This window comes from Medicago sativa, chromosome 7 (genome assembly GCF_051527215.1).
Source record: "Medicago sativa cultivar Bolivia chromosome 7, Bolivia_mono, whole genome shotgun sequence".
In the NCBI taxonomy this organism is placed as follows: Eukaryota; Viridiplantae; Streptophyta; class Magnoliopsida; order Fabales; family Fabaceae; genus Medicago; species Medicago sativa.
Genome location: NC_140755.1, coordinates 102,486,764 through 102,505,586, shown reverse-complemented (window position 1 = coordinate 102,505,586; position 18,823 = coordinate 102,486,764). Strand labels below are relative to the sequence as shown.

General features: G+C 33.7%; 3 protein-coding genes across 3 annotated transcripts; all 3 read left to right on the top strand.

Moving 5' to 3' along the window:
* Window positions 1-1,352: 1,352 nt before the first annotated feature.
* Window positions 1,353-2,807, top strand: LOC146911476 (aspartic proteinase nepenthesin-2-like). The gene has a single exon (XM_085725124.1). The coding sequence runs from the start codon at window positions 1,379-1,381 to the stop codon at window positions 2,705-2,707; it is 1,329 nt and encodes a 442-aa protein (XP_085581250.1). The 5' UTR covers window positions 1,353-1,378; the 3' UTR covers window positions 2,708-2,807.
* Window positions 2,808-4,285: 1,478 nt separating this feature from the next.
* LOC146911475 (uncharacterized) lies at window positions 4,286-8,250 on the top strand. The gene is made up of 4 exons (XM_085725123.1): window positions 4,286-4,409; window positions 5,123-5,370; window positions 6,473-6,692; window positions 6,846-8,250. The coding sequence occupies exons 2-4, from the start codon at window positions 5,125-5,127 to the stop codon at window positions 7,928-7,930; spliced, it is 1,551 nt and encodes a 516-aa protein (XP_085581249.1). The 5' UTR covers window positions 4,286-4,409; window positions 5,123-5,124; the 3' UTR covers window positions 7,931-8,250.
* A 1,464-nt stretch (window positions 8,251-9,714) lies between these two features.
* On the top strand, window positions 9,715-14,538 carry LOC146911474 (putative serine/threonine-protein kinase At1g54610). The gene is made up of 7 exons (XM_085725122.1): window positions 9,715-10,295; window positions 10,394-10,678; window positions 10,794-11,111; window positions 11,504-11,731; window positions 12,580-12,680; window positions 13,072-13,189; window positions 14,001-14,538. Exons 1-7 carry the CDS (start codon window positions 9,978-9,980, stop codon window positions 14,298-14,300), a joined length of 1,668 nt encoding a protein of 555 aa, XP_085581248.1. The 5' UTR covers window positions 9,715-9,977; the 3' UTR covers window positions 14,301-14,538.
* Window positions 14,539-18,823: the final 4,285 nt, after the last annotated feature.

Here is an 18,823-nt window from a genome sequence, read left to right as displayed (position 1 = left end):
TTAAGTGAAACTAGATTTTTTTTTTTTTTGTCCCGTGAGCTTAGTTTAAAAGTAAAACTAGATATTTCTTTTTTGTCCCGTGAGTTTAGTTTAAGCTGATAAGGACAATGCATAATATATGCAAGGTTTGGGGTTCGAATCCCGGACACCACACAAAAAAAAGGATATTATTATTTTTTTTTACTGAGAAATAATTAGAAACTAAGTAAAATATTCAATAAAATATAATGGAAAAATATTCAATAAAATAGATTGAAAAATAATTAGAAATATTTGTCTCGTCTTTTTTTCCTGCTTGGTTTTTTTAGGTTCTGACATTTGATTTAGGTTCTGATTTTTTCCTGCTTGGTTAGGTAAATGTCCCCATGTTTTTTTGTTTTTATTTAAAAAACAAGCTTTTTGGTCCTTTTATTTAATTTTTTTATATTTTTTGATCACCAATCTCATTTTAAGGTGAATTTGAATGACGTGGTGGCACCTAGGTGGAAGTTTTTTACATCCATATCCTTATTAATTTGTTTCGTTAAATAATTAGAGTTTTATAAATATTTAATTATTAAAATAATTAAATATAATATTATTTGAATGTAAAATATTATTATTTAATCAATGAAATGTCATATTAATTTAATATATTATTATTTAGTAATTTATTTATATTATAAAATAGTATATTGTCTTTGTAAATTACTAAAAATATTATTCAAATAGTAAAAAGATTATTGTCATAATTAAAGTATTTTATAAAAACTACTTTAGTATTTTTCATAACATATATAATTTAATATAGTACTTTAATAGTTGAAATGCTTTATAAAAAATAGTTAAAATATTTACATCACATTTTGAAATGATTTTTTAAAGAATGGATAAAATAATATTAAATTTATTGACATAAATTAAGTTATACCATAAATTAATTTATAATTAATTATAAATAAATTCCTATCCGTTTCCTTGCTTTTTTCCATTATCATGATGGCCAAAAAGAATTACCTGACCATGCTAAATAGTCCCTATAAGAGAGCTACCAACTTCCTAATCCTTTCACAACAAGTAAAACACACATCGATCGTTATGACAATGGCGTCATCATTTGGTTACCATAGTTTCTTACTCCCTCCGTCCCGGAATAACTGACCCATTTTCTAAAAAAAAGTGTCCCAAAATAACTGACTCATTTCAATTTTCAATACAACTTTCATCATTCCCAATACAATATAACACTAAATAATACTACTTTTATCATTCCCAATACAATATATTCCACTTTCCCCTTTATTTATACACTTTTCTTAATCTGTGTGAAAAACCAAAGTAGGTCAATTAAATTGGGACGGAGGGAGTAATACACATTGTTTTGTTGTTTTGTGTCTACATGCCCCTAGAAACCATGTGTTTCACAATGAAATTGATCCCAAGAGTGGACATTGATCCGATACTCTTTCCCAAAAATATATCTGAAGAAGAAAAATATAATAGAATACTCAAACTCTCTGAAATGCATGCCCATAATTATCTCGTGTCCAACACCAATACAATAACACCACAAACTTTTCAACCAAGTGTAAAAAATTATGACAACTTCTATGTTGTTGAAATGAGGATTGGCACACCAACGCCACACACAACTTACTTGTTGCTAGACACCGGTTCTGATGACACATGGCTTCAATGTGATGGATGCAGCGAATGTTTCCCAATCAAAGATAGAAAGAATTTCAAGTATCGTAAGTCTCATACTTTTAAGGAGGTTTCATGTGACGACCCACTTTGTATTCCTAAAAAATGTTCTCCAACAGGAAAGTGTATTTATGCCACAGAATACGCAGGAGGTGCAATTAGTAACGGTATCGTTTTATCTGAAAATTTCACTTTTCCTGATCCTACTAATAAAAAGCACCCCTTTGTAAGTTTCAAAGGAGTGGTTTTTGGTTGTGGACTTCAAAACAGTGGAATTACATTTGGTAAGACCATGGATGATACTAATATCATAGGAGGAGTATTTGGTATGGACACAAGCCCTAGATCTCTTCTTACGCAGTTGTCAGGTGAAACAAAAATGCGTTTCTCTTATTGTCTTGACTCACCACAAACGTCAAAATCTCAACATACTAGTTACTTGCGTTTTGGCAACGATGCTAAAACAAGTGGAGACTTCAAAACCATACAACTTTTGACAAAACAAGGCAACACCAAACTGACAAGATACTATGTTGTTTGTACGGGAATTAGTTTCTCTGGGAAAATCCTCCCAATAAACCCGGAACTGTTCAAACTGAAACCAGGTATAGAAGGTGGATTTGTCTTTGACTCGGGAAGTCCTGCTACATATTTAGTTGAAGGTGCTTTTAACGTGTTGAAAAAAAGTGTGATTGATTACTTTCAAACCAAGTACAAATTGCATCCTTTTACAGAACGTAAATTGGATTATGATCTTTGCTATCTTGATGTTCCAAAGAGGGTCGTGAAGCCTGGGATGGCTTACTATTTTCAAGGAGGTTCTAAATTTGAGGTGGCTCCTAACTCGTTATTTTTGACCTTTAAAGCAAGAGAGGGGAATATGTTTTGTATGAATGTTATGGCTGTGCCGAATGAAAAGGTGCCAAATATATTGGGAGCCCAGCACCAATCTAATCATGTTTTACTCTTTGATGTCGAAAAGAATCAAGTTTCTTTTAATCCAATGCCGCATGCTTGCATTTAGTCACTACTACTGGTGTGTAATCAAATATGAAGTGCAATTTGGAACAATGTTTACAATAAGTACTTCATATTATGAAATAAAAGTGTGATTGGCATATTAATTTCCTCCTAGTTAGTGTTTCCTTTTCTTTTCTTTTCTTTTTTCAAACGTTTTTCTTTCTTTTATTGAATGAGAAAATAAGTTTTTTTAAATTGTTTTTATTTTGTTATGGAAAGGTCGGGAGAAAAGTTGTGCATCAGGAGGAAACCACGACATTCCAATTAGTTTGGTATCCCGGAGAAACCTCCATCCTATACCGCCAATCTCAGAAAATATTATTAAAAAATGAAGGAAAAAAATATGTGCAAGAGGGAGACCAAACCAAAACCCTCAAAGAAAAAGAAAAAGAAAAAACAATCTAAGGGAAGGCAAACCAAATTTGCATTGTTTTTAAAAGTTTATGCATTGTTTATGATAATTTTAATAGACGAAATGATAATATTCATCGAAAACCCACACACATAAATAGAGGGATTAAAGTTCGAACCCCGATCACAACGTCTAACATTTTTACCAATCGGGTTATGACTTGCGAACATTATTTATGAATTATATCTTCATGGAGCCACGTTTATATGTTTATTTTTTTTAAGGAATGTTTATATGTATATAAATCTTAAAAATGTGACATGCAAATGTCGTTTGATGAAGACCAAATATTTGTAATTTTTCGTCAAAAAAATATATTTGTAATTTGTTTCTTCGAGAGATTTTGTATTATGAAAAAAAAAAAAAACTTCCATATTCAAATTGGGACTATAGTTTTGTCAACAATAAATAAATTTGGGACTATAACTACTTCTAATTTGTTTTACAAAAGTATTCTCCCTTATAAACTCTCGTGAATATAACACTCTCTCCTTTTCAAATTAACCAACTTACTTATGATTTCACACATATTTTGAAAATTGTATAATTAAAGAAGAAAAAAAACATTTTTGCTAAAATATCATTATCATGTAGTACTGATGTATTTATCAATAACATGAATATAAAATAGAAGATGTTGAATTTGGAGTAATTATTTAGATGACACAATCGAGAAAAAATAATTAGTGTTATAATACTTCATTCGTTTCAAAATAAATATTGTTTAAGGTTTTTACAAGTATATTAAAAAATGCACCGATTAAAAGAAAACAAATTGGTATTTTACCAAATTATCCTTATTAATTATTGGTTTTTTTCATTAAAGAAAAAGTAATATTATTTATTTCATTGAAAACTAAAAGTGACATTCATTTTAAAATAATTTTTTTCTATTAAAGTAACACTCATTTAAAACCGAGGAAGTAAAAAATTGCAAATGTCAAACCAATTTTATTTTCTTTTACAAAGAGGTCCATTATTATAGAAGGATCAAGTGGACTAACTCCATCGAAAGGTATGTAAAACAAAAACAAAAAAAAGTTTAATTTTGCCATTTGTAAAATAAAATAAAATAAAAAAGGTTTAGTTTGGGCCTTGCTTCTGGAAGCAGAAAGCATGAATGAATGTAGCTTAGTAGGCAATAAATCATAATAAAGGAATATTAATATTAATTATTATCCAGTTTCTTCCTAAACTTTCATCACTTACTTTTCTGTGGAAAATTTAGTGAAATGAGTTAAATTAAAATTTGTCGCCTAACTCTGCTCCCTCACACACACAGATCCTTCAAGAGGTTTGTTTGATTCCATTCCACGCTTTATGCTCTTTTTACTTTTATTTTATTAATTTATTTATTAATGCAATTCGCATGCTGTTTTTGTCTGAATTTTCGATCTGATTCAGTTACTTCATTTTTCGTGTTTTTACTGTCTCTTTGTTCGACTGTGATTTATTTATTTGTGTTGTTGTGTTGAGTTTATTACATCATCTCTGGTCGACATTTGAGTCAACAAAAGTTGATGTATTTGATTCAAAATTTAATGAGCGTAAACACTTCAAATTGAAAGTGTGTTTTGTGTCTGACACATGTGATTACAGAGAATTTGTTTTGTTTTCTTAAATATGGTGTAATAGTGAACAATCACAGAGAATTTGAGATGTTTCAGATGTTGCATTGCATGTTTTAAGCTGTTGGGATTTTATAGATCATGTAGTTGCCTGCATAGAATGTTAGGTTGCTTTGAGTTTTGTGCTACTCAATAATGTTGAGAAAGAAATGTAGAGGATAATATTATAGTAACTCACTCACAGTATGTGATAAATTGCTTACCATATATTCATTTAGTATTGTTAGTTATTGTATCCATTTATAGAATCTGTTGCAGGGTCAATTATTTATCCTAATAGTTTAAACAGAAGTTTATTCAAAGCTCGTTTGCTTTATGAAAAAAACAAAGTCCTTTTTATCTTAGGCTGCTGGCAAGTTCATTTGTGTGTACTGTGCAGACATGTATAAGAACCGGCTGCAAGAGTTGGCTCAAAGAAGCTGTTTTAATTTGCCAGCCTATTCATGCATTCGTGAAGGGCCAGATCATGCTCCTCGTTTCAAGGTAACTGTCAACTTCAATGGAGAGACCTTTGAAAGCCCTACATTTTGCTCTACTCTTAGACAGGCTGAACATGCTGCAGCTGAGGTAGCTCTCAACACACTCGCAACCAGAGGTCCCTCTAGAACTTTGGCAGCTAGAGTTCTGGTGAGAAATTTGACGTATAATGCTTTTGATTTTGAATACTAGAACAGATGATCATAGGGTCCCACTGTTTTGTGTCAATTGATATGAATTACGAAGTCAGGGATTAATAGTTTTAGCTTCATATTTTAAATTAAATGAAATAACTGTTAAAAATAGATGGTTCAATGGTAACTTATATGAGAACTCCATCCTATAAAAATAACCAACATTAGAATATTAATCTTTATTTACAGTGATATGTAGTATGATAGAACATTATGATGTCGTTTGATCTATTAGCCGACCCCACTTAATTAAAACTTGGTTGTTGTTGTTTACACTGATATTGCTCTATCAGCTATATGAAGTAAGAACTAATCACTCAGTTTGTATCTATTACGTATAAGCTCAGTTCCCAGTTTTTTATGAATTATACTTAGTCAATGTACCACTTTCTCTTTGCTGGGCTAATACGCTAACCAGTAAACAGGCAACATGAAGGCCAAATATACATTGTCATTTAGATCTTTACTGGACTTTTCAATCCTGATGCTGATAAAAAAAATACAAATAGATTCTAACTTTTGTTCCCCTTTTTCCTTCAAAGAAAACTTTTTGTTCCCTTTTTATCATATATTGTAGTTTATAGTTTTTCCTCAAGGATTTAAAAGATGTCTGAATCATTAGATTTAATAGTTCTATATCCAAATGGAATGAATAGAAGAATCTGAGATTATCAATTTAACTTTTCCCCTCGTGTATTATAGTGCTTTTCATTTTTAGTACTCTAAAAAGTACTAGATATTTTCGCTTGTTGGATTCAAGTGTATTATAGTGCTTTTCATTTCTTTTCTATCTTCCCCCATATTAAAATTCTTCTATTGCAATGTTGAATATGAGAAGTGCTAGCAACACTCATGCTAACACTCCTTTTCCCACACCCACTCAGTCACTCTCTTTGGAAATGGTCCCACATAAAGTGATGAAACCCGCATGAATTTCACAGCCAATAAGAGAATGAGTGTTGGAAAGAGTGTTAGAGTGAGTTCTACTAGCTCTACTTAATACTCATGAATATATATTATTAAAAGGTAGTAACATTTTGTTGTTTGGATGTTTACAGGATGAAACAGGAGTATACAAGAATTTGCTCCAGGAAACTGCCCACCGAGCTGGACTGAACCTTCCTGTTTATAGGACTATTCGTGCTGGACCAGGTCATGTCCCTAACTTCTATTGTACTGTTGAGATTGCTGGAATGCATTTTACTGGAGACCCAGCTAGGACCAAAAAACAGGCTCAGAAAAATGCGGCAATAGCTGCTTGGTCTGCATTGAGAAAATGTGAGCATTTTGCGGACGTAATTATGTCCCTAACCTCATTTTGTTTTGTTTTCAGTTTACCTATTATTATTTTTGATTTGACATTATCTGGCTCATGCTCCTTTCCTTTCCGGGACTTGCTTTATATTCTATTTGTTCTAAATTTATTTCCAGTGTCAGAGAATCAGTTATCTTCTTCAACTTCATCCTCATTTTCATCCGAGTCTAAAAGCAATGAAGAACAAGAACATGTTATTATTGCTCGGGTCCTTGCAAGCTTACAATCATCTGGGTCAAAGAACTTTCCGGAATGTGATCATCAACATAGATGGCAAAAGTCAACTACAACATCATTGGTGTCAACCCAGCCAACTCCAGGGATGTATTCTATGCAATACCAGCATTGTGGAATCTCTAATTTCTCGCCCGAATTGGCTCTTTATCAGATTTGGCAGCAAGAACAAATTATGCAGCAAATGATGGCATTAACCATTCAACCAATTATTCCACCTGCTCCACAGATTTATCCACTAATGCAATCTGTGATTCAGCCAGATCGCTATCTCTATTTTCCATCTAAAGAGTTATCATCATTCCCTGTAGGACCAAATTTCTCTATTGCTACACCAAGGCCTCCATTTTACTATTCAAACCAAATTGTCCCCCAGTTAAACACGGGGAGGTCAACAGTAACCATTAGAGAGATACAAGAAGAAAAAGCAGAAGACTCCCAAGTTTGTAACTTTAGCAATGAGACAAGAGTCCAATCACCAGCTCCAGAGAATGTGAGACAGAATCATGGCGGCTCTCGAAGCAGTAGTAGTAGAAATGAACTGGGAGGAGAACAAAGTTTGAAATCTGAGTGGGATTCTCATAGGAGCATGGGATATGCACACAAACCAATTAATATTGAGCTGCAAAACCCATCCAGGATTGCCATAGCACATTCACAAGCAAGTTCCAATAGATGTTTTAGACCACCAGCAGCTTCATATTCCACCGTGAGAACCACGGCCCCTACTTCATCGACTGGTTCAACAGTGCAGCATAGAGAAGTACCTATGGCCGTTGCTCCAAGGTTGAGAACTGGGGTCCCACAAAATCCAGGCATGGTAAGAACGCCTACTCCTCGATTCAATATGGCCCCAGCTGTGAGAATCAGATCAGTAGTTCCAGTCTGCTCTGCTCCTCCAAGGAGGTACGTAGCAGAGACGTCCAAAAGCAGTGAAAAAGGAGATTCAAAACCCAAAGACAAATGAGGTCTCAAGAACTAAGCTCTAAGCTTGGCCATCTGAATTCTCAAATATAAATATTATGAGTATTAAGTAATGAGTATAGCGGTTAAAAGTTAAACCATGTAGTGGTAGGTCGTGCCAAATAATATGTTGGTTGCCTTTGTAGATAAGTAAACAAAACTCTACAAATATGTTCCAACGTCCTACTTTGACAAGAGATCCCACCAATTTAATCGGGTGTGGGAATTGAAATCAGGTTTACCTGACTTGTAATGGTGAGCGGATTTGATAATGTAAATTCTCACCTAAGTTATAGTAATAGTTCGATCGTGAAATTAAGATTACATGGCTCTTCCCTGATAAAATCAAGAAGATTGAACGATTCTAATAATAGTGATCTAAATATTGTCATATTGTTTGTTGCACAAGTCATTTTAGCAACAAAAAAAAAATGGTTAGTTGCACAAGCCATTTTAGCAAAAATAAATACCGTCTCATTTTATACAGTTTTACAATACCAATAAAGTATTAAGTTTATTTTTTCTCATATGCTCATAACTATGACTTTCTCTTCTTTCAATTATTGTGATCTCTATTTCTCATATCATTTATAAATGTAGTTAAGAAAGAATAATTTTGGAAAATAAATCAGAATGTTTTAAAAAATAAAAAAACGGCTATAGTTTTCAATTGTCATTTAAAATAATTTATATTGAGACAAAGGGAAGTATTAAGCAGTAATTATTTTCCTCGTTTCTCAAAAATAAAAAATCATCCAAAATGCCAAGGACAGTGACCCACTGCCATAATTAAGTGACAATTCTAAATGTGAGGCATTTTTTGTTCATATTTACCAATAATTTTGCTTTTTATATTTATAATCATTAACTGTTTACTAACAAAATTTGTGTTTTAATTTGACAAAATCAATAATCAATTAATGATTTTGAAACAAAACAGTAAATTGCTATCAGAAGGGTTAGTATTAGCTAACTGCTGCTATAATACACATTCATCCAAAAAAAAACTACCATATAAGGGGGAGGTGTGTTATTTGAACAATCATTTATATGATTTAACTATAAATTTACAAAAAAAAAAAAAAAAATTTACATGAAAACTAAAGTAATAAAGAGAGAAAATAAAATCAAAACATAATGTTAGTAAGAAAGAGAAAATTGTCACAAAAATTAATCGTATAAATATCATTTCTTTTCTAAGTAAAGTTAAGCAGAGGGGAAACAGGAGAAAAATTATTAGGGTGTCTGTCGAATTTTTGTTTGATTTTTACAACAAGATACCCTGTAGCACATGGGTTGGGTTGTCAGTTGTCTCGCAACACACAGCATAACCCGACATCATTCTCTTCCGGACAAACACAATTCAATTTCAAGTGTTGTTAAGACACTTCCTTTTCCATTACATATTTTTCAATACTTTTTTTTCTTACTATTTTTTTGAAATAATAAATATTAAAATTGTTCAAGGAATAATTTAGTAAAGCTAATGAAGGTTGATTCGACCGATAAAAAATTGATTCATATTTCATGAATTCAATTCCGAGTCTTGATGTCTATCCTGACCCTGGTGTGTCCGAAGTCCGCTCCAGCTACAATTTTTTTCATAAAAGAAATTACAAAGATTGTGAAATACGGATATATTGTCCATGATGGTGCCTTAGGAGTTACGTTACGTCACAAAGAAAGCACAAAAGTAAGTAGTAGATTATTACTCACCTCCAAATCCTACCCGTCCGTAGATTGATGTGTGGAAGGACTACAAAAACAAATGGTTTTGTATTGTAAATTGTGAAATTGAGTTATACTAAGTAGTTTGACTTGAAAATGAGAGTACAAAGATAAGAAGAAAAAGAAGAAGATCTCACTCTCTTTTCTTCTTGTCTCAGACCATAAAACAAACACTACATACACAACCACTCTCTATATTACTACAACAACTCCACATTATTTACCTTTATTACACTAACTCACTCTCACTCCTTTTTTTTTTTTTTTAATTCTAATTCTAATTAGAAGCAATGCTAAGTGACAATGAAGCATAGTTTCAAGAAATGGGATGTGTGATTGGTCGCCAAGCCTCGTCAAACAAGGTTGATGAAGTCCAAACTAACAGGAACAAGGTTGATGAAGCTTCTCTGGCGACGGAGAAGAATGTGGTAGAGATTGAGAATGATGAGAAGAAGAAGAGTGATGATAGGGTTCAACGGCCTCGAAGAACAAAGCCGAATCCAAGGCTAAGTAATCCACCTAAGCATTTACATGGTGAACAGGTTGCTGCTGGATGGCCATCTTGGCTCACTGCTGTCTGTGGAGAAGCTCTCACCGGTTGGATTCCCCGAAAGGCCGACACATTTGAAAAAATCGATAAGGTATAGGTTGAATTAACTGTTTGTAGCTTGTAAGAAGAACTAATGTAGTGTAGAATCTCAAATTAAGTTCTGACTATTATTCTTGTCTTTTATTTTAGATTGGGCAAGGTACTTATAGTAATGTGTACAAAGCTAAAGACTCCATGACCGGTAAAGTTGTTGCTCTCAAGAAGGTTCGATTTGATAATTTGGAACCCGAGAGCATTAAATTCATGGCTAGAGAGATTATTATTCTGCGAAGGTTGGATCATCCAAATGTTATTAAGTTGCAAGGTTTAGTTACATCTAGGATGTCTTGTAGTTTGTATTTGGTGTTTGATTACATGGAGCATGATTTAGCCGGACTTGCTGCAAGTCCGGTAATCAGGTTTACAGAGTCACAGGTTAGACCAGATTTGCCTTGAACTAATTACTTATGTTATTTATTTGGTATTTGGTTCATTTTCTTTTCAAGCTGTAGTATTTGATTTTTCAAAAAAACTGCACCTTCTATTGCAGATAAAATGTTACATGAATCAACTCCTATCGGGACTTGAGCATTGTCATAACCGTCGTGTACTTCACCGTGATATTAAAGGATCAAATCTTCTCATTGACAATGAAGGAATACTTAAGATTGCTGACTTTGGCTTGGCGTCCTTTTTTGATCCAAACCATAGGCATCCCATGACTAGTCGTGTAGTAACCCTTTGGTATCGGCCTCCTGAGTTGCTTCTTGGGGCCACAGATTACGGTGTGGGTATAGACCTCTGGAGTGCTGGATGTATTTTAGGAGAGTTATTGGTCGGGAAACCAATTATGCCTGGCCGTACAGAGGTGAAAACTTACATATCTCATTTTGTTGGCTTTTAGGATTTTTCATTTCCCTTTTTTTCTGTGTCACAACTATCTAAGTTGCAGTAATCTTGGTCTAATTATAGTTTGCATTTATGAGGATATAGAGATGCTAGTGAGTAGTGATTATAATGATATTAATAGAAATTTCATTTCATTTTCCTAAATATGCTGAATACCAAATTACGTTGTCCACAGTGTACACACAATCATTATGTTTATGGTATATTTCCCTTTTTAGTGGTATACTAGATTGTATGTTTAGTTATATCCTATCTCATGACTCATGTGTAGTTTGTAAGAATTTTATATTTATATAGCATAGCAAGTTATTCAAAATCACATATAACTTATCTGACTTCTTTCTTGCATAGGTGGAGCAACTGCATAAGATATACAAACTATGCGGTTCACCTTCTGATGAATACTGGAAGAAGTCAAAGTTGCCCAATGCTACATTGTTTAAACCTCGAGAGCCATACAAGAGATGCATAAGAGAGACATTCAAAGGTTTTCCACTGTCTGCTCTACCCCTTATTGATAAACTTCTTGCGATTGATCCTGTAGAACGGGAAACCGCCTCAGATGCTTTAAGAAGTGAGGTGGGTTTTTTCGAATTTCCCAGCTTTGTAGTCGTACCACTTAGAGTCTTTGACTGATATATTGTCCGTGCATATAGATACCATACTTGAAGATCTGTTTGTTGATACGTATGACTAAGCTGCATTTTGAGCTAAATGAAGCCATAAAATACATATGTGAAGCTCTGCTTTGTAATACGAATGGTTAGACTTCGTATTTAGCTGCATGAAGCCCTATAATTTTCGGGCTATATGATCCTTAACCACAATCTTGAAGCCCTATAATTTTCAGGCTATATGATCCTTAACCACAATTTTAGCCAGTGGATATTCTGATCTTTACATTAAATCTTCTTAGAGCCTGGTTCTTTGGCTCCTTGTTTTGGATATCCTATACTAACAATGTGCTTGACCATTATAACCTGCTGCTATAGGAGAACTAGTCAGTCATATCTTGAATGTAGTGTTAGAGGTGATGCTCCTGTATTAAGCCGTGTTTATCTTAACCACATGAATCCCATCTTGGAATAGATTTAGCAAATTTTTGGTGTTTTCTTTTTAATTAAAATTAAAAATAAATGTGACTCGTACAATTTTTTTAAAAAAAATTGAAGAGGGGGGAAATTATTTTTAATAGAGTGGCACTATTGCCCATTTTACAACCGTCTCCAAGGAAGTTAGAACTATGTCCCTTGAGGTTACAAGATCAAGCTCTTACCAGTGAGTCGACACTTCATAGACAGACCAAATCAATTTAATATTGGCTTATCCATGTATGAATTTATAAAATAAAACTGTCTTGAATCTGATTCAGGTGTTATCCCCGTTGAGTTACAACTACTTTGCTTGTCTGCTCCTACATTTTGCAGTTCTTTACCACAGAACCTTATGCTTGTGATCCTTCTAGTCTTCCAAAATACCCTCCAAGCAAAGAAATGGATGCTAAAAGACGGGACGATGAAGTGAGGAGGTATTTCTACTCTTAAGTTTCCATTCTGCATATTGGAAGTATTTGAATATATTTAAATAAGATACCATCTAGCGATTGGGAGGGAGAAAGTGGAAGGAAGATATCAATTGTGAGGACTAAATGTAGGGTGTTGACCCGGATATTACCAAAAAACATTATATTATCTGCATTATTCAATGACAATTTTAACCTTCTGTTATTCAACAAATGTGCTCTTCCAACAGCCTTATAAATAACATAAACTCTACAGTCAAAACACACTCGATGACATTTATAGCAGTCATAAGTGAAAAGTTTTCCTTTTGTTTTGGGTAACGTCTTCTAGTCATGATTTATCCAACCTGGTATGTTTGATCATCTCTAAGATGCTTTTTTATGTATAAATTTTCAGACAAAGAGCTTCAAGCAAAGCTCAGGTCGATGGCTCAAAGAAGCATCGTACGCGTGAACATGCTATGAAAGCTATGCCTGCTCCCGAAGCCAATGCCGAGCGCCAATCCAATATTGATGTATGTTCTAACAAACTACTAATATTGCTAAGCTCTAGCATACTAGTGATGCTTTGTTTTATACAATTGCTATATACACGTGCTTTGAGCTTAAAGTCTTTAAGAATGCTTAAGGAATGAAAAGATTGAGACTAAGGGCCTTATTGGATTGGATTACTTGAGACATAAGCTTTGTGAGACTGTTTGGTGGAACTTATAAAGATAGCTTACGACTACTTTCAGCTTATTTTCATAAATTCTCCAAGATAGCTTTTGAAAACAACTTATAGCTTATATGAAAACAATTTAACTTCATTCTGTATTTTGATATAGAAATACCTTATACACAAATGCTTATGCTATAATCTGCAAATAAGTTGTTTATCCAAACAGGGCCAAAGTAGAAAGACCGATTAGGATTTAGTCGCCAAACTTCCTCAATCCGACTCAAGTGTGGTAGATTATCAATGGTACCTTAAGATATTTGAATTTGTCTCGAGTATTTTGAATTAAAGCGATTATTTTAGTGATCCTTTTTCTGAATGAGCTTAACTAAAAATGGTTTCCTACTTCTTAATTAGAAGCAGCTTGAGCCTCTCGTTTATCCTGGATTTCTTACAAATTAAATATCAAAATTCTCTTCTGTATTAATGCCTTTATGTTTTTCTGCATCTTTAGCTTCGTCTGTGCTTTGTTTAGAGATGAAATCTATTCTTTCACATACTTGTTTACTACTTTCTAACAATATAAGAAATCTGCATCTGCATGATTATGATATTGTGACTTAAAAGTAAAGTCAGTAAATTTGTTTCTGTCATTTCATGTGTAACAGAGAAGACGTGTAATTACTCATGCAAATGCCAAGAGCAAGAGTGAAAAGTTCCCTCCACCTCATCAAGATGGACAACTTGGCTCTCCTTTGGGATCTTCGCATCATATTGATCCAGATACTATTCCTACCGATATATCTTTCACTTCAACCACATATACCTATTCAAAGGAACCATTCCAAGCATGGTCAGGTCCAATTGGCAATGCTGCCGATATTGGAGTGTCGAAGCGAAAGAAATACACTGCAGGAGAGGCGTGGGATTTATTAAAACCACATAAAGGAAAGGCAATTATAGCATAGATATCTATTACTTAAAGAGTCCAATTAAGAATCTTAATCTGCATCAGCAAGTGATGTTTTCTTTTTTACAGCTATCAGTAAGTGATGATATAAGAATAATCTTTCCCTATCTTTAGTTACATCTTCAAAGTATACCCCATAATTTCTTTTGTTTTTTAATTGAAACTTTTTTCTTCTGTTTAAACTGTTAGTATGGTAAGAGAATGAATTATCATGATCTACATCTTGATTTTATTAAGGAGACCCGTGTTACTTACTATTTAAATTGTGCTTGATTCGTTGTGAATTGTTAAAAAAAAAAAAAAAAAAAAGGTATTTCCCTATCCTCGTTTCAACAGTGGGTTGGTGAACCAAGTCAGCAAGGTCTTATGATTTAATTTCCTTCAAAAAAATCTTATGATTTAATTATGCTATGAAGGCTTTGTTTGGAGGGGAAGGGAGGGGATGAGTTTGGAAAAAAGAAAAGAGCAAGTGGACGAAATAGATGACATTGAGAGATGAAGACTTTGGGGGTTCATTTTTTTTTTTTTTTTCATAATACAAAATCCTTTTCATTTGGAGGAAGGTTTTGGGGTATTGGGGGTTTCCATGAGTTTTTCAAATTTCATCTATGTAATTATAATATTCTTAAAACTAAATATATTAATCATAAACATTAATTTATTATATGTTACATTTCATACTATTATTCCTAAATTGGGAGTATTACTATATAATCCAATTATTTGTCCCCTTTTTTTTAAGGGATTATTATTTGACCCTTTTTAAAGCACAAATTGGTCCAACCTCTCTCCGACCACTATTATAAGTAAAAAAAATATTTTTTTAGATTCATTGAATAATTGATATATTTAGGACGGATTAATTCACAATAATACATAAATTGTTACACATATACACCGTTCGGTCAATATTACAAATAAAAAATAATTTTTTAGATTCATTGAATAATTTATGTATCTTGTAATTTTTTTACATTAACAAATATAATTTTATAATTTTTTTTTTGCTGAATCAAAAGCAAAAGATCAAGAGGGAACTTGACATCCCAAATAGGTTGGCGCCCCATCCTCTACCCCTTCGCTCAGAAAATTTATTAAAAAAAGGAAAAATTGTACAAGAGGGGAGACCAAACCAAAACCCTCAAAAGAAAGCCAAAACAAAAATACAAAGCAAGAGACCTAAGGGAAACGGTAATTTAGAAGCTCAAAACTGTCTCTAAAAAAGTCTTCCCTAATAAAAGAGGGTAAAGAATTCCACCAAAGTACATTTGCAGTTCTGTGTCCATGATTTGCAAGCTTGTCTACACAACAGTTGTCCTCACGAAAAATATGCGAAGAAAGAATCGAAAAACCACCCTGCATACAATTATGCCACCCAACATTTTTGAAGGCAATTTGGGATTCCGAAATTCAAATTCCTCAAATTTTTCAATAAAAAATCTCCATTGAGGAGGAACATCTTTTAAACGGGTATTATAAACTCGATGATCAAATGCATCAATTATTCAATAAATTTAAAAAATGATTTTTTTTTACATATAAGTATACGTTTGGCAATTTGTGATATTATTGTGAATTGGTTCGCTATATAATTTGTTGAACTGGAGAAGTGAGTTGTTTAAGGGCTCAAAATAAGACAAAAGATAGTGATTCTTTATGTGAACAAAGGAATATGATGTTGAATCTCATTTCCACAGGCTACATTTTTGGAGAAATTGATTGAATTATTTTGTGTAGGGCATTGGAATGATTGGAAGAATTTTCGAAACCAAGGAGTTTAGGAAGACAAAGGAACTATGATAAAACTTACAAGTAGAAGTTCTTTACTCTTTTGAACTTCATTTTTTATTCCTTTACTTGGATAGAGTTAGCTCCATTTCCATCATACATTGCATTTTAGGTCCTTAAACCTCCAATACATAACCATCGTCAGCCGAGAGAGTATAGTAATTTAGATGAAAAGACAAAATTAAACATGTGTTGGAAAAATTAAGTTGAGGGATGATTAAAGAGATTACATGCTTGTTGTTATGATGTTATTGAAAGACTATAATAATGTGAAATCACTATATTATAGCACATAACTTCTAATTTGATAACATAATAATCAGTAGCATATATATAATGAATTCAAACATCCTAAGTATATGTGCAACATATCCAATATTTATAGGCTGCAATCCCCACATATTTTTATTCATACCACTTATCAAAGAAAATTGTGAAATATATGAAAGCATGTTTGAAACACGTGGCTTCCATTTTCACTATCGATCATTTTGGTGATGATTATTTTTTGCACTTATTAGGAATTACGTGATGGTAACTTTGAGTTATTTATCCCTAACAATTACCTACCCTCGTCCTTTTTCTCATGAAAATTGCTGTTGACACATTCCATATGGCTGGGACACACATGTAAAATACCCTTTTACCCCCTCGACAGTTAACTGCCGAGGAATTTGAAATCCGGCTGCAGTTAACTGCCGAGGATTTCCTCGGTAGTTAACTGCCGAAAAAAGCTGTTTCATCAGATGAAACAGGAAACCTGCTCCCCTACACACTATTTTCATCAACTTCCATATCAAACCCATCCATTCCCCCAAATCCAATAATTTTTTTCTATCAAATCTTCCCCCAAATGATTCAAACATCAAGCCTAGGATCATTCAACATACTTTTGACGTAAAAAAAAAGGTATTGTGCATTTTATTCGGTTTATTTTTGTTATATGTTACACTGTCATATGTTGGTTTACAACGTCAGTCACGTAAGACTGGCATGGGGAATCTCGGCAGCTTACTGCCGAGGAAATCCTCGGTAGCTTAGTGCCGAGGGAAACCTCGGTAGTTAAGTACCGAGGAACACTTGCGAAAATTTTGAAGGACGAAAAAATGGCAGCTACTGCCATTTTTTCAAAAAAAAATTTTTCTTTGTTTTTTTTTGTTTTTTTTGTTTTAGTTCATTATGGCATTGATGTTTATGCATTAGTTAGTTGTTAATTCATATTTATGTGTTGTTTAATTATAGTAATGACCGAGAACGCGGAAGATGTTTCGGAAGAGACAAAACGTAATTTTGTCCAAATTTTCGGAGATGTCAAGCCGCCTAAGGTTGAAGTCAAACCAAACATTGAACAAGCTTCTAAATATGTTAGCCCCGGTGTCGTCCCACTTCAAGCCCACGAAGTGGACACGGCTAGGTTTTTTTCTGACGACATTAAGTTTCAAGATAGAGAAGAATTGCTTGGGTGGGTACGTTGTCAAGCAAACAAGGCGGGATTTACAATTGTTACACAAAGATCAAGCTTGGTCCATCCAATATTGCGCCTAGTGTGTGAAAGGAGTGGAGCTCACAAAGTGCCTAAAAAAAAACCGAAGCATGCGACAACGGGCTCAAGAAAATGCGGGTGCTTGTTCATGATTAGTGGATATCAAAGTACGCAAACAAAGGAATGGGGATTGAACATTCTTAATGGAGTTCACAACCATGCGATGGAGCCGGCTTTAGAAGGACACATTCTTGCCGGTAGATTAAAGGAGGATGACAAGAAGATTGTACATGACTTGACCAAGAGCAAGGTGCTTCCAAGAAATATTTTGATACACTTGAAGAACAAAAGACCACATTGCATGACAAATGTGAAGCAAGTGTACAATGAACGTCAAAAAATATGGAAGGCAAATAGAGGTGACAAGAAGTCGTTGCAATATCTAATCTCGAAGTTGGAGGAGCACAACTATACTTATTACTCAAGAACACATGGTGAAAGTAATACAATCGAAGATATCTTTTGGGCTCATCCAACATCCGTTAAGTTGTTTAACAATTTTCCAACGGTTTTGGTTATGGACTCCACCTACAAAACCAACTTGTATAAGATGCCAATGTTTGAGGTAGTTGGGGTAACTTCGACCGATTTGACATATTCGGTTGGGTTTGGATTCTTGATGCATGAGAAAGAGGAAAACTTTGTTTGGGTTTTAAAAATGTTGCGTAAACTTCTTACTTCAAAGATGAATATGCCTAAGGTGATTGTTACCGACAGAGATGGGTCTTTGATGAAAGCGGTTGGAATTGTTTTCCCGGAAAGTTATGGTATGAATTGTTACTTTCATGTGCAAGCAAATGTTAAACAAAGGTGCGTCTTAGATTGTAAATATCCTATGGGAAAAAAGGATGGGAAAGAGGTGAGTAATCGCGATGTTGTCAAGAAGATCATGAGGGCATGGAAAGATATGGTTGAATCGTCCACTCAAGAGTTATATGCAAATGCATTAGTGGAGTTCCAAGATGCTTGTAGTGATTTCCCACCTTTCCTAGCCTATGCCATGACCACCTTGAATGAAGTGAAGGAGAAAATAGTGAGGGTATGGACAGACCGTGTGTTGCATCTTGGTTGTAGATCCACCAATAGGGTAGAATCGGCTCATGCTTTGGTGAAGAAATATTTAGACAATAGTGTGGGTGATTTGGGTACTTGTTGGGAGAAAATACATAACATGTTGTTGCTTCAACACA